This window comes from Populus euphratica, unplaced genomic scaffold (assembly GCF_000495115.2).
Source record: "Populus euphratica unplaced genomic scaffold, PopEup_1.0 scaffold49.1, whole genome shotgun sequence".
NCBI classification, from domain to species: Eukaryota; Viridiplantae; Streptophyta; class Magnoliopsida; order Malpighiales; family Salicaceae; genus Populus; species Populus euphratica.
Genome location: NW_011499875.1, coordinates 1,296,905 through 1,317,840, shown reverse-complemented (window position 1 = coordinate 1,317,840; position 20,936 = coordinate 1,296,905). Strand labels below are relative to the sequence as shown.

Sequence of the window (20,936 nt, the reverse complement as noted above, 5' to 3'; positions counted from 1 at the left end):
AAAATTTATTTTTTTAATCACAATTATAAAAACCTATACAATACCGATAATACCACCATGTAATTGGCAATTGAAAAGGGAATCAACTTTTGGTGGCCACGACAAATTGCTTGTTGCTATTAACATCTTCCCCTGGATTTTATTCACTAAAATCGAATCATATCAGCCCCAGTCCAAAGGAACGCGCGCTCTAATCAGTAAATTAAAAGCATGGTTGATATCGTGAAAGGCTGATTTTTTTTTAGTTGTAAATTCATTTATATAATTTATTTTAGATACAATTACATTTAAATCATTTAAATATATATAAAAAATAAATTTAAACAAAAAAAAATTCAAAACTTATAAAAACAGGAGGCAGCGCGTTCCTAAAAAAACTCTAAATAAAATCATCTTCTTACAGGAAACTCGTATATAGAAATAGAATCAGCAAAAGAAACAGACCAATATTCCCACAACACATTAACCGCCTTACAATGCAAGCATTACAACGTTGTTCTCTGATAAATTAGGTCTTATGTATAACCTTGTTTGTATCTGCGAAATAAGTCTTCTGTTTTGGCATTCCTAAAGGCACAACAACCAATCAAGTATACGCATATCAAGGCAATAAGAGTAATGAGCAGTATGATGTCTGCCCTTCTCCATTCCCTTTTCAAATTAGCCAATAATCCGGCCTTGCATGAATCGCAATTGTAGCAAAGTTGATTTTGGTCGTTGTTCCATTTCAGGCAGTCCATATCTGCAGCAATGTTTATTGGACTGATCCAATATGTTGGGTTCACGAATGTATACCCACATTCGGTCGGGGGCTTACAGCAGCCTGACTGTCAAGGATAAAAAAGAAAAAGGCATAAGTTGAAGATAATCACATGATCGATGAGAATATAATCGGCTTTATTATTCTTTTCTTCATTAGAAATTATCGCTAGCTGTGGATAAAAGTTATTCCTATGCCAGGGTCATCGAAACAAAAGCTAAATATTAAGAAATACTCTTTAAAAAAGTATAAAACTTACTTCATTATTAAGCTTTCACCAAAAACAAAATTATGTTACGTTTTTTTTTTTTATATATATATATATATTAAAAAAATTATGTTTTGTTTTTTATATATATATATATATATATATATATATATATATTCGAAGAAGATGATATCTCCTAATAATTCTAGGCAGAGGCTAAGAAAAATAATGTATGTTTTTGGTAACAAAAACAATGACTATCTAGAAAAACAAAAAAGATAAAGGATCATTTCCATTTATTATAACTGGGTTTTAATTTCTTCTTCTTATTCTTCTTCGATTTCCCTAAGAAAGTAGGAAGTTGCCTGCACCCCATAGAAAGATTCGGATGCATGTTTGAAAGCCATCGTAGTTTCTTCTAAATCGTTTGGTACATGATAAAAAATAGATAATCTAAGCAAGAAAATAACTTTAATAACCTGTAAGGGGCTAATATGAGCATTGAAGAAATCTTGAGCCATGTGATAACTCTGGTTCAACTCAGAACACGTATTAGAGGAGCTAAGGCAACCTCTTATCCGATCCCACTTATATGAACTATGAACCCTTCGGCGAAGCCAACCTGAAAAATCATCAAGACGATATTCCAAGTAGGCTCTACTTGGTGCAAGGTGGCCTGAGCCCCTAACAGTCACCATGTAGATAAAAACCGTTAGACATGCGAGCAATATTATAAGGATGAGCATGGCAATGAGATAAAAGATAAGGAGCCAAGGGATTCTCCAGAAACCTCCTACAAAGCCTGCAAGAGCTACTTTCAGGATCAGCAGTCCCAAGATAATGACAGGCCATTGTAGAATCTTGACACAAGAGTTGTCTGGTTCCGTTGCTAGCCAAATCCCAGCACCTATGACTGGGATGGAGAGAAGCATGGCGACAAAGTTGATAGCACCAATAACATTATTGCTTAGTGCCATTTTAGCGCCAGAGGATTCTCCGTGGTGATTTTGCTTTGGATGTGGTTTCTTCCTGGACTCAGATAATGATCAGGACAAAAGAAAATGTGGAGTACCAGTGACAGATGTTGAAAACAGCTACTACAGGATCTGCTTTAAGTCATATGGCCCGCCTGTTTTTAGTTCCTTTCTTTGGATCCATCCAAGCTACTAAGGCAAGCTACGATAATTTTTAAAATGTCCATTTTTTTTAGCTATGCTAAACTTTTCGGAAAGGGATACCGTGTATAAGCGAGGGAAGAAAAGAAAGAAAGCAGAACAAATCATGAAAAATTATTAATTAACAAAAATTAAAAGAAGAGGCGATCTTACTTTTTACCTCCTTACTAGCGAAATTGATTCCTAGAACAGAGTCTTGCTTTTTAAAAAATCTTTTTTTGTAACCTAGTTTTTTTTAATATTAAATTTATAATTTATTTTGATTAATTATCTATAAAGTTATTATAACCTTATCATCATATTATAAATTTAACTGAATAATTTTGGTTAACTTAAAATTTATTTTGTCATTTTATTTAATTATTTTTTTAATATTATTATTTAGCATTGAATTAATTAAAAATTAAATTTTATAATTTTTTACGAGATTATCTTAATTTTATAATATTAAATATTTTATTAAAATAATACTATAGTATAATTCATATGATATATTTTTTATTTTTTTATAAAATACTATATAATTACTCGTTAGAATTGCCTTTTCTTATAAGTTCTAAGGTCAGTTTAGACTTATTAATATGATAATGTTTTTTTAATGTTCATTTCTTACATTGTTATTATATTATGATAAATAAAAATAATAATAATACTATTTTGAAAATATAACTTATCAGATGTTGATTTGTATTCTTTACATTTATCATTTTTTATTATATTTATATTCTTTTTATATTATTTTTAATTTTGTTCTTCTGATGTTTAATATTTCAAGATATTTATTTATGCTTCTAAACAAATATATATATAAAAATACCTTTCACAATTATCTATAAAATAATATAATAATTTCCTGCCAGTACAGCCTTAAAAATGTACAAACACACGACATTTTAAATTTATGATTACATAATCGAAGTTCTTTTCCACCTTTTTTTTATGCAGCGTTTTTCCAAGTTTCTTTGCTGGAACATGACTTTAGGTGCTGCGACCGCATTTAACTTCCTTTTCCTTTTCTTTTTTCTTTTTTTTTTAAATTTCTTTCACTTTGTACCAGCGACATTGGTTACTCAATCTCAATTTTACCCAGGGATGGGAAATTATGGATGAAGGCCTCCCCTATTATGTTAGCCATCCTTTAGATGTAAAATCCAGAGGATAGGTATAATGTCGTTATGGAATTCTCCCCTTCAATGATGAAGATTAATTGGGGAACAAATTGAAAGAAAAGAAAGCCTTTTAAGAAATTTATTTTTGAAGCCTGTGTTTAAAATCTGCATACTTGATTTTTGGCATGTTCCTTGCATCCGCTAATTAAATTATTTAGGTGCTGATAAACAAGTATTCCAAAAAGGTTGGATTGAAAAATAAATGATTAAACCGCAATATATTGATTCAAAATCTTCATATCTCTTATGTGCTTGTAGCTAGCAAGGCTTACGATGAGATTTTATTGGCTTCTAAAATTCCGTTCTAGGGGGTAACTTGCAGTTGCAGTGTTGCCTCTTTCAAGGTTCTTGTAAGTGCCCTGTTTCATAGGAATGTTGACTTGTGTCTTGTCTTCAATACCGAATGAGTGGAACAATAAAGAATTTCATCTTCTAGTATCTATAATCGTTGAAGATAAATTTTCTATATGATATTACAATAAATGTTCTAATTTTAATCAATCCCTTATCTAATTTTAAGAGGTTGCGGTGTGATTAGCATAGGTCCCAAGTTAATTTTTTATAAGAAGAAGGAAAAGGAGAATAGATTCAATTGATAGACTGGTAAAAGCTGTTTCAACAATCGACACTTGATGAAGTAAGTGTTTTGGCATTCAGATAATTCCTTGCTACTTGGAGTTTTGTCATGGGTCCCCGTAGGTGTCATACATTTGCTTTAATCTGTGCTGTTCTTTGCTGCTAACTTGCTGTGATTGATTCTGACTGGACTGGAACTTGAGATTACTGTCATTATGACTACCTTGTTTTGTCTACTTGTGCCGTCATTATGACTGAATTAGCACTCCAATAAAACTTGCAAATGGCTGAAGTCATTCTTATTATGGTTTGAAATCTATTATGATCATCTGTATCCTTCCGATGCTGCTTATACTTTGATTTCAATATTATGATATGAAATTAAGTAGTTATTTTCTTCTCTGTTAAGTTGATTGGAATCTCATGCTCCATCTGAAGATGGACTTTACACAGTAGAGGTTCGAGCTTATCTTGATGTTGTTGGTAGCTAATTTTTGTTTTTCACTTGATGATCAGGGCAGACTGAAGAAAGAAAAAGGGGGTACTGTTGCCTTTTGTTGTGTCTCATAATTAAAAAGACTGAATGAGAGATAGAATCAAGAATTGTTGAGGTATCTTTCTTCTAGCTGTTTGCTTGAGGGTATCATAGGATGTTTAGATATGAAGTCAGTTTGGAACTTCGTGTAAGACTACATTGGTCAAGATAATCCTGTCTTTTAGTAGCATGAATTAGTATAAAAGACAAGCCATCAAAGTTATAGAGTCGGTGTGGCTTTGGAGATGGAGAGGAAGTTGTCCATTAAGTTTATATCCTGTTTATATTTGTATTTTAAAAGTATTTTTTTTTTAAATTTCGGTTACTTCAAATTATTATTATTATTTATGTTTACTTAAGATTTCTATCTCATTATCAGCGAGCACTATACCCTCATAAATGCATAATTTTTAGCTAGTTTTGCCCTAGTTTCGTGTAGTCATATCGAATATACATAGTTTATGTTTTTCAGATAGGATTCTCTAAGTTGATTGTATCCTATATATTATTCTTTCCATTGTTGCATATTATCTATCCTGATTGTGTCGAATCCCTCCGATTATTTATGAACTCTTGCGACCACATGGCATTGAAAACGACATGATCTTCCTGAAGGATCATATGCTCTCTCTCCCTCTCAAAAGATGGGTGGTTCTTGCTGGTTAGAGAGATTCAATGCCATCTTGATCCTAGTCAGCATCAACAGGTGTTTTTTGTTGGTTGCTTGATGACCCGGCAAACGTTGAGGAAAGTGAAGGAGGTGGCTTCATTTTCAAATAGCATAGATCTGTGATTAAAAATCGAACACATGATTGCTGAAGTCCCGTTTGTGTCGAGATACCTTGCTTGTTTCTAATTGCCATGGGCATCATGGGGAGTTGAGATGTGTGTTTCTGGGACTTTATAGAAACCAGCAAGTCGCTATGATGGATTAATAATCTAATATTAGCGTGTGTGTGTGTGTGTGTGCACGTATAAGGTTATTACAAGGTCACTAAGGGTGTGGAAATGGGTGACTTTGGAGAAGGGAAAGTAGAGCACTTGATAAAGTGAAAATGAAAAGAAGTGAAAAGGTCCACAAGGCCAAGAGGTGGTTGCTTGTTGAGAAGGAAACATAGTTCTTGGTACTCGGTACTCACACACATGCCGCTTTTAAGTTTGTTCTGTTCACTGAAAACTGCGCTCATGCAATTACATATCTTAGTAGCGTAGTCTTTCCTGTATTCTCGCGCTGACTCTTCAGTGACATTCAAGGCTTGTTTGTTTTGTTTGATGATAGGTGATTTTAAAAAAATATATTTTTAAATATTTTTATTTATTATTAAAAAAATCAGTTAATAAAAAATATTTCATAGTCAATATAAAATTTTACTTGGTTTTTAAATTTTTTTTTTGGAAAGAAAATATTTAAATATGATTTTTAATTTTTTAATTGCTATATACTTTATTTTATTTTTTTTAAAAAAATATTTTTTTAATTTTGAGTGGAAAACTGTAGAAGCTTCATAAATATCTTATTATTTATTGATTATTTTAAATTTTATTTTAAATTTTTTGATTGTTATGTATTTTTTTTATTTTTTTTTATTTCATTTCTTATAATTTTTTAAATTTTATTTTTGTATAAACCTTGATTTTTATTTTTTTTATTGTTATTTGCTCTTCTCTTGTTATTTTTTAATTGAATTTTTTCTCTATCATATTTGATCTGTAGTCTTCTTATTGCTATTTTTTTATTTGAAATAATTTGTGAAATTGTAATTTTTTTAATTTTATCATCTTTTATTTTTTTTATTTATTAGATTTGGTTTTTATTATTTTAATTATTATTTATTTTATTTTAAATAATTTAAAAAAATATATTTTTTTTAATTTCATCCTTTAACTTTTTTATTTGTAAGATTTGATCCTCGTTTTTTTAATAAACTTGAAAAAAAATATTAATAGGTTATTTTTCATGATTTAGTCAAATACTGAAAAAAATTTTCTAACTTATTTCTTATGACATTACTAAATATCAAAAAATAATTTACTTAAAAAAATTATTTTTTAATAAACAAACATGAGTAAGCTATCTATATCAGGCTATATTCTTCAATGAAACTTAATTGTTGACAAAATAAATAAATACATAAATAAATAAATGGATTTTATATTATTTTAAAGTGATTTCTAGGCATTTTTTTTGTTAAGTTTAAGTAATTTAACTTTTTTTTTTGTGTTTTAAGGTGTATTTTCATCTTGTCATATTAAAACATTGTATAATCTATATAAGACATAATATTTTATTTCCAAAAAAAACTTCATAACTCTAGTTATAACTTATTTGATTTAATTTATTTATAACTAATTTCTTAATATAATTATTATTTTTTTTTATTAAAAATATAAAACATAATATATATTGGTTTAAATAACTCTAATTAACATCCAGTTTTTTTAAAATATTAATTAAGAATATTTAATAACAATGCTTTAGTATAATAAAAATTTCATAATTATAATTAATTTATAATTTTATTTGTTAAATATTTTTATTATAAGAATTTTTTTGTTATCAAACATAAATAAATATTAAAAATAAATAATATGCTTATTGATAATAAATATATTTTTACATAAATCTCGCACAACCAAATGTTTAGCTGTATTACATATGCTCTCATACTTTGGACCTAGGACCTTTTTTCTTTTTCTTTTTTTAATGACTGTCTCAAAGTCTCAGCAGGAACCATTAGCTAAATTATGTCGTGTTGATATCTTAGCCCCACTATTGCTGAAAGGCTTAGTCACCTCCGTTGAACGATAAAAGAAAACGATGCTAATTTTAATTAAAATGGGAAAATATATGCTCAATATCTGCAGTGGAATCTAAAGACCATTTGCTTAGGTCCACAAAGCGGTGCTTCGATGCACTGAGTGTAGAAAATGGAACCTTAGAGTGAGTTGAATAATTATGTCTGTCTCCCATCAAGTATTCTTCTTTTCTTTCCTGTACTGTGGCCCCTTTCCCTCTTTCCATACCACGCAATAGAGATTAGAAAGCCTGCCAACAACACTTGAACAAATATTGGGAAAATTAAATAATAGGAAAATTCAAGAGGATTACAGTGATCACAGTATCCCACAACCTCCACCCTGAGAAATTCTTTGTGGCCTCTTTCGGCGTAGCTGCCTGCCTGCCAGGAGGGAAAAAGATTTGATGACGGCGGACTGCACTTGCGATGGTGGTAATGGAAAATCTAGGAGAATTGTTGGCTACTGATATCTACTTTGGACAGACGTAGACATACATGCAAGTGATTAATGGGGGAAAGGAGTTCCCATGCTACACACTCACCCCAACTGCACCAGTTTTGAACAATAGTAAAAGCATTGATTACTTTAATGAATTCTCCAACCAATTCCACCCCCTTAGTCAACAAACCATTATCTCCCAAAGAGAAAAAAAAAAAAAAAGGTGGTACCAAAGAAAAGAAAAGGGGATGAACAAGAAAAAGATGAGAAAAAGAAAGAATTCCCATCAACATTCTTACCTTTTCTTATCTTGATAGCATCTTTCCCCTATTTTCCAACCTCCCTCTTCTGTGGTATCCGAAATTTTAATCTCTTGAACTCTCTCTGTTCTTGCTGTTCTGTCTTCTTCTAACCTAGATAATACAACATCAGTTCATAATATCTTGCTCATGTGCATCTCATCATCATTAATAAGAAACACTCCAGCCATCCTTTCCAAATACACTTCTAAGGTAATCTCTCTTCTATCTTTCATCTTCTTCTTCTTCTTCTTTTCGCAGCAAATCAATATCATTGGTTTTATGAAATTATTTTCAAACCAATTCTTACCAAAATTTTATTGTTTCACTTTTTCTTCCACCAAGTTGCGAAGAACATTTTTTTTTTCAGGCTCTTTTGCTTAACGGTCCAACACAAATATGGTCCAAATGATTTTCTTCTCGCATTTCTAGCATAATACTGGGTGGTAGAATGTATGCATCATGTCAGAAATGCTAATATTTTAGAGTCATATAGTTTGTAAAGCTTGCCATGGCATCTCTAGACGCCCCCCAAACATGGATTCCACACGTGAACATTAAAGACTGCTCTCAAGGATTTTGTAGCTTATACTGCCCGCAATGGTGTTACATCATCTCCCCTCCTCCGCCTCCCTTTGAGTTCCCTGATGACGATTCGAGTCCAATTTTTTCTCCTCTTGTCATTGCCATTATAGGCATACTGGCCAGTGCTTTCCTTCTAGTATGTTACTATACCATCATATCTAAATATTGTGGAAACGATGATTCGGCAAGGAGAAGGGACCAAAATCATGGACAAAATGAGGAATTTGAGGACGATCACAACTCATCTCTCCACGAGCCATGGCATGCTGCAACAACCGGCGTAGATGAAGCTCTTATAAGGTCCATCACAGTATGCAAGTACAGAAAGGGAGATGGTTTGATTGAAGGGACAGATTGCTCAGTTTGTCTCAGTGAGTTTCAAGAAGATGAGAGCGTAAGGCTTTTGCCAAAGTGTAGCCATGCTTTCCATGTCCCTTGCATTGATACATGGCTTCGCTCTCACTCGAATTGCCCACTATGTCGTGCCAACATAGTCTTCTTTAGTGCTTCCCTGCCTCAATTGCCTCCTCCAGTGACAGATACGCCTCAAGGCAATGAATCTTTGCAAGAAAGCCAACGAGCTAATGACAATGTGTCTGTTACACAAGACACAGAAAGGGTTGCTAGAGATGAACAAGCGACACAGAATCTTGCAGGGGCTCCAAAGACTCCGTCACGAGTGTTTAGTGATTCGGGGAACTTGGAAGAGAGAGATATCATAATTGAGATGCGAGATATTGATAGAAATCAACGCATAAGGAGATCATTTTCAATGGATCATCCATGTCAAAGCCACACCTCCATCGCTGAAATTATTCGAATGAATCAGGATGAAGTTGTTCCAGTAGAAGACTGCACGGCAGATGTTGGATCATCGAAACATTCAGCAGAAATCAGCAAATGCGTGTCTAGCAGCAGCAGAAGAGTCTTGCATTGTGTACTCAATCCTGTTACCATGAAGAGATCATTTTCAAGTGGAAGATTCTTTCTCACCAGGCATGGAAGAATGCGTGACACCACAAGTCTTGTTTAAACAGAAACTCTGTTTTTTTTTTTTTTTTCAATTGATGGTTATATTTTCCATCAATCAATGTTATGATAAAGTACTGTAAGCGTGAGAATTGTGTTCCAATGTATAAAATTGACGAGGGACATATCTATATGTCTTGCAAATCTTGTTTGTTCTCTATGGTTCATTAGTTTGCTAACAGCTACGATGCAACCAGTTCCCATTTTTTCCTGTTTTTAACTCGTTGCTCGAAGCTCAATTATGCTAAATCTGCCATTGAGATATCGGCAAGCAGTATCAACTAGATCATTGTATTTAGATAAATTAATAGAAATAATGCATAAGCTTTAAATCCATTAATTCAAAAGAAATTTGTTCATAAACTCATGCTCAGAACATCAGTACTTCCAAAAATCTCCACTTGCGCACCCGAAATCTATGAACTCCACCTCAAGTCTTGAAAAAAGATGGTTATCTTTACCATGATTTTCTCAAGTTCTCTCAACATAGCCAAATTAACTGAAACACTAACCATCTTTATATGTAAGATCTTGATGTAGATAGACTAACATTAGCCTGGAAAGAAAAAATAAAATGCCGTGGCATTTTGCTCTCCCAATTCTGTAAATGATGGTGAAAGAAGAGAAGATAGAGATGAGAGGCTGGCCTCAGCGGATCAAGGCCCGCTAGAAATTATTACCTCGGCGCCTTTAATTATAGTGTTGACGAAGGGTGGCTGCAGAGGTCAAAAAACAATTGAACAGTTTCACATGAAACTAGTGAATCAGCTTAGCAGTGTGGAATATTTTGACAAAGGATCAAAATAAAATGCCATGCCTTAGAACAAAGGAAGCCAACTTTGTTTTCCCTCTGGTCTTGGTTCCATGTGCCTATTGCATAAACCTCAGAATTAGAACAATGAAACTAGATTTCGAAGTGAGATTTGGGAGGAGGAGTTTGGGGTTGGAGTATGTTATCCCTCTACTATAATTGTGATAAACAAAAGGCTCCAAAAAATTTGTGAGCCCTGGATCATGATTTTAATATTTAATTACTCGTGTACGTTTAAAGGGTTTTTTTTTTTTTTTTCCCCTTAACGTTTAGTGTCATGAATTTAAAATTCAAGTGGGAAAAAAAGGATAGACGGAAAAAAAAAAAAAAAAAGGGGGGGAAGGGGAAACCGCAACTGGGTCACTGGGAATGAGATGGTATGTCTATCACCGAAAACCGCAACTGGTTTATTTTAGTTATTGGGAGCCCAATGGGCTCATTAGGTCCTATATTAATGGGCTGTACTGTAATCTGTCTCAAGGGCTTTACTGTCGATGGAGTTTTCTTTCTATTACTGAATATGAAAATTGGAAAAGCTGCGGCGGTGTGGGCCTTATATTAGTTAGAACATGAGTTCTTTCTTCCCCTTTTAGATCAGTGTTATCTAACAGGGCCCATATAATGAGTCGGCTTGCAGCCTAACTTGTGTTAAGTTTAAAAGGATCAATTCAGTAGACCCATCTAACCCAATTTCATATAAATTTAATAGGGTCAACGTATTGCTTATACATGTGCGTGAGAGAGAGAGAGAGAATAACCTTGTTATAGTTTTTTTTATAGTTTTTCGTTAAAAAAAATTAATTGACTTATGAGTGGATGCCCCATTTATTTATAATTTATATTTTAGGTTTGAGTCCGATAATTATATTTAGATTTATCAAAAAATAATATAAAAGTATTTGTTAGACTTATCTACCATCTTAAAATTTTTAAATTAATATAATGTTTTGATAGAATATCAGAGATTTTCTAATCAAGTATGGTGTTAGTGATTGGTTTGCTTTGATTGGAATATTAAGTAATTTTGTAAATAAATTTAGAATATATATAAATATCATAATTAACGAGCTAGGGAATAGGAAAACAAATATACAAGAAACAAACAAAACAAAATGGTATATTTACAGAATAAAACTATCAACTTCAAGGGTAATATTTGTTGAAACTAGCTAGAGCTGCTAGAAAGCCGAAGGTAATGCAAGAATTAGCAAAACCAATTAAATGCTATCCATATTAGGGCAAACTCCTGCTATAAATCTCAAGAACTTATCAGCTATCTAGTAAAGAGTCATGCGATTCATGAAGATTACACAGGGCATAAAATTGGACCACGTACGTGACGGTGCCTAAGTGATAAGATCCCATCTTTCTCTTTTCTCTATGAATCATACGTTAGGGTCAGCCATGTCTCTGTCTTGCTACACTAGAAGACATGTGTTTTAATTAGAATTCAGATTTATCCTCCGCAAAGAACAAAAATGGGAGCTAAGAATCAATGAATAAGGTAAAATGCATCGATCCCACAAAAACTTTTTACTTTCAGGTCTGAACTACAAAAACTCATCACCTTTTCCCAGACCCACCACCACCTTGTGCAATGTCAACCTTCCATTCTTTTCACGAAGAAACAAAAAGCCAGAGACCCAAAAATGGATGTGGTTTGCGCGCGTTTGTGGTGATAACGTTCTTAATTAGTTATTAAGGGCTTATTTACATGATGAAGCATCTAATTATTTATGGATTTAATAAAAAATTTCTATGATGACTTTGATCTGGGATCACCATTTGCAAGATTAAGTTCATTATGAATATTAGCGTAATTATGTAATTTATGCTGTCCTGCTTGACAGTTCCATCTCTAGCAACTTCATAATTAAAGAGAACCGTTGCTCTTGAACAAAAGGGCTATCTTTGCGATGTTACCCCATGAATGCGTAAAATTTTCGTCCTCTTGCATGATTTTGCTCACATAGTAAGGCGGCATTCACGCCTATAAATAATTATTAATTATTAGTAATCTCTAGAGAGCCAACCATTAAACATTTTTTTGCTGTTATCATATTATGTTTCATTGAGGGCACTCGAGAGGATAATAATCTTTTCTTTTCCCGCTAACATTGAAGCGGGTCATTCGACCACCCAAGTACAAGTAGAGGATTAATTAATGAGAATCACAAGATCATGGCAATTCATGATAAGAAGATATAAGTAGAGGATTAGTTAATGAGAATCACAAGCTCATGTCAATTCATGATAAGAAGATAAAAGGAAGGCAGCAAGATGAAACCTCTATATATCTAGCTTAACCGATCCTGTAGTGCATGGTTTTCTAAAAGGCATTGTTGGAGAGGTCACAAATAGGCCTCATAATTACTTGATATTGTCAGACATTCAAAAAATCTTGTGTTTTTCTGTTCTTGGTAAAAGGTAAAGGCCATGCAAATTACGCTAATCTAGCGCAATCCAATGGAAGAATTAAGTACCCTAGCCAATCAGGTATAGATTGAGATCTCACATGCAAATCAGAGAATCAGGTTAGAAGAAAGAAGTTGTACAAAGAACCAAAAAGGTTAAGGGAAGACAATGCACTCTTATCCATATAATTCACAATTAATTTTCAGTACTCTCTGAAACAGATACCTTCGCATGCCAGGTCCTTACCATCATAGCCAGGCTGCCCAAATCCCATTGTAGCCCCCATCGTCCCATTTCATTTCTGTTTGAAAACACCATTATTACAACTGAAAAATTACAGGTCAACAGTTATGTCCAGGAGGAACCAAACACAACTACACTACAAACACTTTGAAAGACCGAAGAAAGAAGACCAGAAACTTCGTTGCAGTAGGGAAAAGTGGGTGGCATTATGGTGATTTTGTTCCAAATCAATGGGCATTTTGGATAGATGATGACTTGATCAACATAGGGCAGCTTCTTGCTCAATTATTCTAAGCATGTGGTGGACTGCTCCTGCTAAGTCATCTACTGATGTAAGTTGGCATCCTTCTTCGAGCTGCATTAATAATGTTCCAAATTTATTCGAGAACTGATTCATTTTGGTAGAACAGGCAAAGAGACATGCATTTCTAAACTTAGGAAACCCCGAAAATACTTGAAAGTATCCTCAACCTGCCCATTCTACCCCATACGACAATAATTGAAGACCATTGCTTATGAAATGGCTACAGATTTCCTCGCCATCAATCTCATTACTGTGGGGTCATTTGCTATAGTTCATGCTTACAGAATGAAATACACGACCCATCAATGATCAATGTAACATGTTCAATAATATTTATTCAATAATATTTAATCAATGGAAGTGACTGCATTTTTCTCAACATGATATAAAATCTCCTTTGAATAAAAATGCTATATACTGATAGAGATGGCACCCAAAGGGACAAAAGAATATATTAGTAGGATTCAAATTTTCTTATTCTTTTATGCAAGGGCCCAGAAATAAAGTGAAGAAAGACTTAAATGCGCAAAATTGTGCAAACAATATATGGCACAAGTTATTTTGACTGTACATACCTTGGCACTGATTGAGTAGAGAACCAATGGGTCCATGGTGGTCACATTGATGTGGAGGACAGTGAGGTAAAGCATGTGAAATCCAGAAACTAACTTTGAAAGTTGTGTAGGGCTTCTTCTTGAAAGAATTCGTAGATTTGCATGAGTTTCAATCAAAGTAGCCTCAATATCGGCTATGGATGCCGCAGTCTTTGACGTAAAATTGCTAGGAATTTGAGACCAAGTGTACTGAGGACACACAAAAAATTGGGAAAAGGGTGGCGGTGGAAACTCTGAGGTTGTAGTGGCATTTTCAGTGCTGTAATTAGGTCCTGTTAATCCTTGCTTTAGTTTGAGCTTCTTAGCTTCAAGGGATTGTAGAAGGTGCTCCAACTCCTTCACGAACTCAATGGCACCACCCACTATAGAAGCCTGGTCACCCTGCACTTTAAGAAAAATTTTAACAAACGTGGTGAGTACACGCATGCAGGTAGCAAGGAAAATTATATAATTTACTCAGATAATTAAAATTTTAACCTTGCATATCAAATAAATCCAGATTAATCACCAGCAGCACCACGGATGAACACTTGCTCTAGAGTCTCTATGATATTGCTTTTTCTCAAGTGAAAATAAAAGAATTATGAAAGAAAAAAAAAAAAGGAGCAAAATGAAGTGGTGGAGACAGTATTTTCAGATACATGTGACTGGGTTCTGAGTGCTGCTTTACGGTCTCTTTCATCCGACAATTCTCAAATTTTCAAAAAACAAAATCCAAATTTTCCTAAAATTAACAGACATCTAAACTAAAATTCACCTAATTAACAATTGCAAGTGTTTTTTTTTTTTTAATGTATATGCTTGAATATGAGATATCCATAGACTCCAAGTTATCCATAGATATTCATGTGCCAACTTTCCACTAAGGTCTAGGAGAGTTACCAAATTTCTACTAATTAAAAGTTGGCAAAAACAATAATCAGAACAACTTCTTCATGAATGATCACTAATTAATTATTGTATATGCATGCCATTATAGAAAAGGAGCAAGAGAACAGATAGGTGGTAGTTGCAGGAAACAATTAGAAACAAACCCTTTGAACATAAGATTCAGGCATGAGAGATCTCAAAACGGCAAGATGCTCATTCATCAGTTTTCTCCTATTCCTCTCAACAGCAATGTGTGTCATCCTTTGTGTCTCAGCATCTTCCCTGTTCTTACAAACTCTTGGCTTTCTCCTTCTTTTCTTCTTTCCTTGCACAGCTAATAAATTATGCCTCCTATTGACGGCTTCTCGTCCCATCGAGCATATCTGTCCAGTCATTAGGGAAGAGCTATTTACAGAAATACCATGGTCTTGAGGTATCAAATTCTCTAACAATAAACTTGTTGTCTCTAGCGAGGCATGGCTGCTACATGGGGTAGCAGAGATACTGTCATAGAGTATGAAGTTCAAGAACTCATTAGAAGATAGTGCTTGTAGTGCCATTTCCCTTTAACTGCTAGCTAAACTAACTACCTTCACCTCTCTAAATGCAACTTAAGCAATATCACAGTGTTGCATTCCAATGACAGCCACCACTTATTCTTATAGCTTTTATATAGCAGCATATAGTATGTGTTTTGTACACTGAGAAAGGGGTAAATTGTTGGATCTTTTTAGAGGTGAATTTATGCTGAGAGGGTAATATAGAGAAAGAGAAGGATATGGTGCACGTGAGATGGGAAGGGACAAAAAACAAGGAGAGGAGCTCTCTTTTTCATCCTTGTTCCAGTAACCTTCCCAATACTCATAGGTGCTATCAACACTGCTGGCAAAGTTTCTGCATAGGAGAGGGAAGAGAGGAAGGAGTTGGGGGGGGAATCTACATAGAAATATGCATACAGACAACACAAGCAGCTGTGTAATTAAAACCTACTCTCACATTCAATTCTGAGTTGGATTTTGCAGTAAATATTGACTGACTTACGTCCAGTAGATTCTCTCATGTTAAGGGGGAGATTATTTTAGACCCAATATAAGCGTTTTAACTTGTGTGCTTCACAACCCATAGCATACCATACACATTCCAGTCAACGTTTATTTCTAGCTTGCAAAATGATAATCTCTGTTATCTGGGCCGTTCGTCATGCGCGTGACCAATTGCAATGGCCAGCTAGTGGCTAGATATGTGATAATGACTACTGCTATATGTGTGTGAACATATCACGCCTTGACGATGTTGCAGTTAAAATGGTATTAAAGCACTAACCTCCATGGGCGGCACACACAACAGGGTGATTAGCAGCTTGTTATAAATCGTCAATACTCGAGCAAGCTCGGTTGCTACATACGTGCATCTTGTCATTCAAATTTCCCAAAGCCTTCAAACAATTCGTTCCCTCATCTTGAGTTATAAGGGTGTGATTGCTGAAGTCTTAGTGTACATTGTGCAATAGCTTTGAGCATCATCATCCTAATACCATCTACATTCCTAGAATAGAGAATGTTTTTGGCTGTTAATGTGGCCTCATCTCGAGGTGATGCTTGATGTACGATAAAGCATGTACTAGCTTCTGTACGGTCATTAGAAGGCGGGAAGTTCTTCACATTCAAAGTCAGCCCACTCATACACATCCAACAGATATAATTGATATTCAGCCTTTGGCTAGCAGTTCTCTCGTAAAATAATCCTAATTAAATATATTAAATTATTTTTTATTTAATTTTAATTTTAATTAAATATATACTTTTTTCAAATTAATCTCAACTAAAATTAACTTTTATAAAATAATTTTTTCAAATCACAACTACAATAAATAACTACAGTAATATCAAACACCCTATAGACCCGAGGACTCTTATTAGGGTTGTCTGACCTTGTAACATGGTCTAAGCTGACAGGCTCTGCAGAGAATCCATGTGACCATCAACTTCCAAAGTTGCAGTATTCCAGCAATTGTCCAAATTTAACTTTCAGCTTTCTTTGGAGTGAGTTTAATATATTTTTCATTAAAATTTAATTTTTTTATATTTTAATATGTTAATATTAAAAATAAATTTGAAAATATAAAAAATATTTTTTAATATATTTTATTGTTTCATGGTGCTTATTGGCTGTCATGTTTTTGAAGTTTTTCCTCTCATCTTATGCTGTTTATGATATGCACAATTCAGATGTAAGGATCCACATTTTTATGCAGAAAAGAAGTGTAGAAAGAACTGTCATGTCCTATGTCAACATGACAGTTCAAGTTTTATGATTTGTCTATCAGAAATGAAAAAAATATGGCGAGATGCACATCGTTAATATGTCCCCACTTAAACGAGCGTGTTGATGAGGTGCTTCTTTGCCGCGGGAACAATTAAAAACTATTTAGAAATATAATCATACTTTGTTTTTCTTAAAAAACAGAGTTGAAACAATAAATAATTAAATTATATACTTAAATGTAATATTTCTCTATTTAAAACCTGAAAAACTAATTTTCTTAATTTTTAGATTTATATTTACATTGAGTTTGAAAAACACATTTAAAAAATTATGTAGTTTTTTTTTTAACAAAATTCTCCTCTTTTTTCTAATAAAAAAAAACAATACAATTTTTTTCTTTTATATACAAGAACCTTTTAGCAATGTCGAAAATTAAAATTTTTTTTTTATATTTTCATAGTTAATTAATGTTATGAATTTAACTTTTATTATAAATTTAATATAATTTAACTTTCTAGCCGACAATATAACTTTTTCTTGATAATTTTTAATTTAAATAAAATATTATAAATATTTTATGATTAGAATGACACTAATAAAAGATATTAATTAATATAACTGTTCAAAATTAAGGTTTAATTTAGTTATAATCTTAATATATTTCTTATTTTCTTTTCAGTGGAAAAACACGTCTTCTTTTTCAACAAATAAACACTTTTTTCAATTGTTCATTGGAAAAATAAAAGAAAAATGGAAAAGAGAAGGGAAATCACACACCATTAGCTCCATCATCAGTTTCCATTATCTTGATGGAATATGTGATGCTGGCAATGCCATATTCTAGCAAATGTACTTACAGCATAAAAAAACACACAAACAATAGAGAGAGAGAGAGAGAGAGAGAGCTTGACAGTATGCATTGCAATTTTGATGAGAATGGGGTCTGGCTGCAACAACCCGTGGCCTTCAACCAAATTTTTTTTTTTTATACAGAAACCAAAATCACTCTACCAAAATTTCAATTTGACACCATAAAAATCAGCAATACCAGTTATGATTGATAAACAATACGCATAAGCAAGCAAGATAACTAGGGCTGAGAGTGATGGGGTAAACAGAGTATCCACATACAAGTTTACCAGTCCAGTAAGCAAGTTTGCCTGCAATGTACGAACAAGAAAAGTCAGCAAATCATTCATGCATGCTCGCCTGGGAGGGAGGATTAAATTGGAAGCTTTTCAGAACATCAAATGCAGTTCAGAATCCTTCGTTTACCAGAAGAAATGAGCCCAGCAGATTCCGGTTCAACGCTTCTTCAAGTGCTGAAATTTTACTTCCAGTAGTGAAATCAGAAAGCATTAGTATCGCTAAAACCTGAAGAACAAGAGAAACTTTCAGCTTGTATACGAGAGAATAGAAAAGAACAACACCACTGTAGTACAGATTAACTTAGGTTTTGTGGCAAGCGGTATTGACATAATGTAAAAACCCATGGATTGGGAGGTTGAGGGACTTGGAAGGGGCATACTAAGTTGTTGAGCCGCATCAAATGATAACAACAAACAAACGAATGAATATCTCTATTAACCAGGAAAAAAAACACATTTCGGCAGATAAAAAAACATTTCTGCAAACGCTTGAAATTGCATCACGAAACCTAAACTAACAATTACATAAAATCAGTGTCACATTGATTCTCAAATATAGTTAAAACAGGAAGAATATGGGAAGCACCTGAAGATTTTGAGCCAATACCATAGTAACATAAGCCAGATTACACTGCAAAATGAGTTTTTACGGGTTTTCATCAGCAAAGTTACCAAAACAATTTCACTCATTAGGTAATCAAACAGAGCACTACATCCTACCATCCTACGTGAAACTCTTTCAACATGCCTGTCTAAAAGAACAGTTACTAACCTGCAATACAATCAGCAGAGGGAAATAAGTCGGAAACTTTAGAATAATCAATTTTTATCTAAATGTATGCTGACAATAAAAAAAATACATTTCCACAGTAGACCATACCAAAACGCCAGAGAAATAAATGAGACCCGGACCCTTGCCCACTTAATGGTTCTCAATGCACTAGCGGGGCGATTTCCAAAGAAAAGATAATAACCCAATTGGACACCAACAAGGTACAAACCCCAATACCCTGAGAATGATAACAAATTAACATTTGAAAACTCTAATCAGAAATAGCAACAATAAAACTACACTAAAAGCAGATGCTGATTGGTAGATAATAAACTATCTTTTAGTCTTTTTATGATACAACAACTTCATCAATTATCGTACTTGAGTAGTATGGATTTTTCATAAACAACAGATCAGAGGTAAGACTAAGTTCTCAGTAGCCCCCCCTCCCTCTCCTTTTAGCCCCTATGTTCATATCAAAAAGGCTATTCACAACCTATCTTAGTTTTGGTCAATTGGACCCAGAATTTCAAAAATGTGCCAAGATACACCAATTGAAGATAATTCCAATTTAAGATCACATGCAAGAAATGTGAATTCAACTTACCATACCATTTTCCTCTCTTTATAACATCATTTATCAGTTGATTTATTTTAGAATTGAAGGCATGTTATCAGTATGGGGGGTGGAGCAACCCAAATTTAAGCAATTCTGGATGCAGCTGACCAAAATCAAAATATGGGGCGCGGATTGAATTTTTGATGCATATAGGGGGTATTTTCTAATGGTTTAAAAGTAAAAAGATTTGAGTTGGTGCTGACAAGATCAAAACTCGTGGAAGAATTAAGAGGCATAATCGGAGTTGTAAATGCAGCTTATCATCCCTAAAATGAACAGTTATTAACTACATCATAAAGCTCAATAGAGAAAATTATGCATTAGAGAAGAACTGGATAGCATAAATACAAATTAAAGAATATTACTCTTCTGCTACAAACATTACTTTAAATACCATAAATCATTAAATGATCAGTTCAGATGATATTATCCTTACCTAGTATACTAAATATCCCCTCCTTATTTTTGCTCAAGATATCTGTACCCCTTTCATCAGAAAGGAGGTGCATATTTAATCCATGACTCAACCAATATTGAAAACCTGAAGAATCAAAGTTAACAAGGCTAACAAAAAAATCTTAAGTGAACCCAATTAATGCATATCCAGGAAAAAATTATACCAATAAGAATTGCTACACCAAAAATTCCTGAATATTGCGGCGGGATGTTAATTAGGGATGTAAGGATTGATACAGCTGCTAGAGTGAAAAAGAAATTCCAGTGTACTCCATATTCCCCTGTATGAACCTGCATGAAAATAAATAAATAAGACATATTTCTTATAATAACAATAATAAAATGACAAGACATGAATCTTTTGAAAAGCAATATAAAGCATGACATGCAATATCGTATTATGTGAAAAAGAGAACAAAGCTTTGTTACTGCTTAACTGTACTAAAAATTCTATATTTCAGCAAGGACATTCTACATGAACCCACACCTATAATTAAAGGTTTAGCAACACTGATTTCACCAGTGTTTAATGAGAATTGAAGCAGCATTGAAACACACATAACAACTAGCTTTGATCTATTGTTCCCTTCTAGTGAATAAGGGAAAGGTCAGGGCATAGAAACTTGTCACCATTCAAATAGAAGTCAACTAGATCTCCAATATATCTACGATCCAGGAAGGAATTACACAATTTTGTACAATGGATTAGTTGATAAATGAAAGGTTTAAAAATGTAACATGGTAAGCTTGTTCAAGTTGAGACCAATTCATCATTTTTTTCAAAGATAAGACATATCAAAGCAGGGCCAACACATAGAATACTTGTGAGGAGACCATGCCTCCACC

General features: G+C 33.4%; 4 protein-coding genes across 5 annotated transcripts in view; 1 reads left to right on the top strand and 3 right to left on the bottom strand.

The window, feature by feature from the left end:
• Positions 1–369: 369 nt before the first annotated feature.
• On the bottom strand, positions 370–2,160 carry LOC105128274 (protein TORNADO 2). The gene is made up of 2 exons (XM_011029870.1): positions 1,448–2,160; positions 370–827 (listed from the first exon to the last, which is right to left on the bottom strand). Exons 1-2 carry the CDS (start codon positions 1,943–1,945, stop codon positions 516–518), a joined length of 810 nt encoding a protein of 269 aa, XP_011028172.1. The 5' UTR covers positions 1,946–2,160; the 3' UTR covers positions 370–515.
• Positions 2,161–7,926: 5,766 nt separating this feature from the next.
• Positions 7,927–9,733, top strand: LOC105128273 (E3 ubiquitin-protein ligase Os04g0590900-like). The gene is made up of 2 exons (XM_011029869.1): positions 7,927–8,172; positions 8,305–9,733. The coding sequence occupies exon 2, from the start codon at positions 8,471–8,473 to the stop codon at positions 9,575–9,577; it is 1,107 nt and encodes a 368-aa protein (XP_011028171.1). The 5' UTR covers positions 7,927–8,172; positions 8,305–8,470; the 3' UTR covers positions 9,578–9,733.
• Positions 9,734–12,951: 3,218 nt separating this feature from the next.
• On the bottom strand, positions 12,952–15,719 carry LOC105128272 (transcription factor bHLH71). The gene is made up of 3 exons (XM_011029868.1): positions 14,995–15,719; positions 13,922–14,341; positions 12,952–13,397 (listed from the first exon to the last, which is right to left on the bottom strand). The coding sequence occupies exons 1-3, from the start codon at positions 15,388–15,390 to the stop codon at positions 13,302–13,304; spliced, it is 912 nt and encodes a 303-aa protein (XP_011028170.1). The 5' UTR covers positions 15,391–15,719; the 3' UTR covers positions 12,952–13,301.
• Positions 15,720–17,990: 2,271 nt separating this feature from the next.
• LOC105128271 (transferases, transferring acyl groups) overlaps positions 17,991–20,936 on the bottom strand; it is an 8,213-nt gene continuing 5,267 nt past the window's right edge. For both annotated transcript variants that reach the window (XM_011029866.1, XM_011029867.1), the window contains exons 10-16: positions 20,255–20,381; positions 20,071–20,175; positions 19,124–19,253; positions 18,964–19,015; positions 18,830–18,874; positions 18,371–18,469; positions 17,991–18,255 (exon numbers count right to left, since the gene is read on the bottom strand). In XM_011029866.1, coding sequence (XP_011028168.1) covers positions 18,103–18,255; positions 18,371–18,469; positions 18,830–18,874; positions 18,964–19,015; positions 19,124–19,253; positions 20,071–20,175; positions 20,255–20,381 — 711 coding nt within the window. In that variant the 3' untranslated portion in view covers positions 17,991–18,102. The remainder of the gene's footprint in view (positions 18,256–18,370; positions 18,470–18,829; positions 18,875–18,963; positions 19,016–19,123; positions 19,254–20,070; positions 20,176–20,254; positions 20,382–20,936) is intronic.

Excerpts from the sequence above, each read along its gene's own strand:
- LOC105128274 (XM_011029870.1), bottom strand. The coding sequence starts at position 1,945 with ATGGCACTAAGCAATAATGTTATTGGTGCTATCAACTTTGTCGCCATG. Across the intron at positions 828-1,447 it reads CTCATATTAGCCCCTTACAG|TCAGGCTGCTGTAAGCCCCC; the intron begins GTTATTAAAGTT and ends TATCCTTGACAG.
- LOC105128273 (XM_011029869.1), top strand. The coding sequence starts at position 8,471 with ATGGCATCTCTAGACGCCCCCCAAACATGGATTCCACACGTGAACATT.
- LOC105128272 (XM_011029868.1), bottom strand. The coding sequence starts at position 15,390 with ATGGCACTACAAGCACTATCTTCTAATGAGTTCTTGAACTTCATACTC. Across the intron at positions 14,342-14,994 it reads CTGAATCTTATGTTCAAAGG|GGTGACCAGGCTTCTATAGT; the intron begins GTTTGTTTCTAA and ends CTTAAAGTGCAG. Across the intron at positions 13,398-13,921 it reads TCTACTCAATCAGTGCCAAG|CTCGAAGAAGGATGCCAACT; the intron begins GTATGTACAGTC and ends TTATTAATGCAG.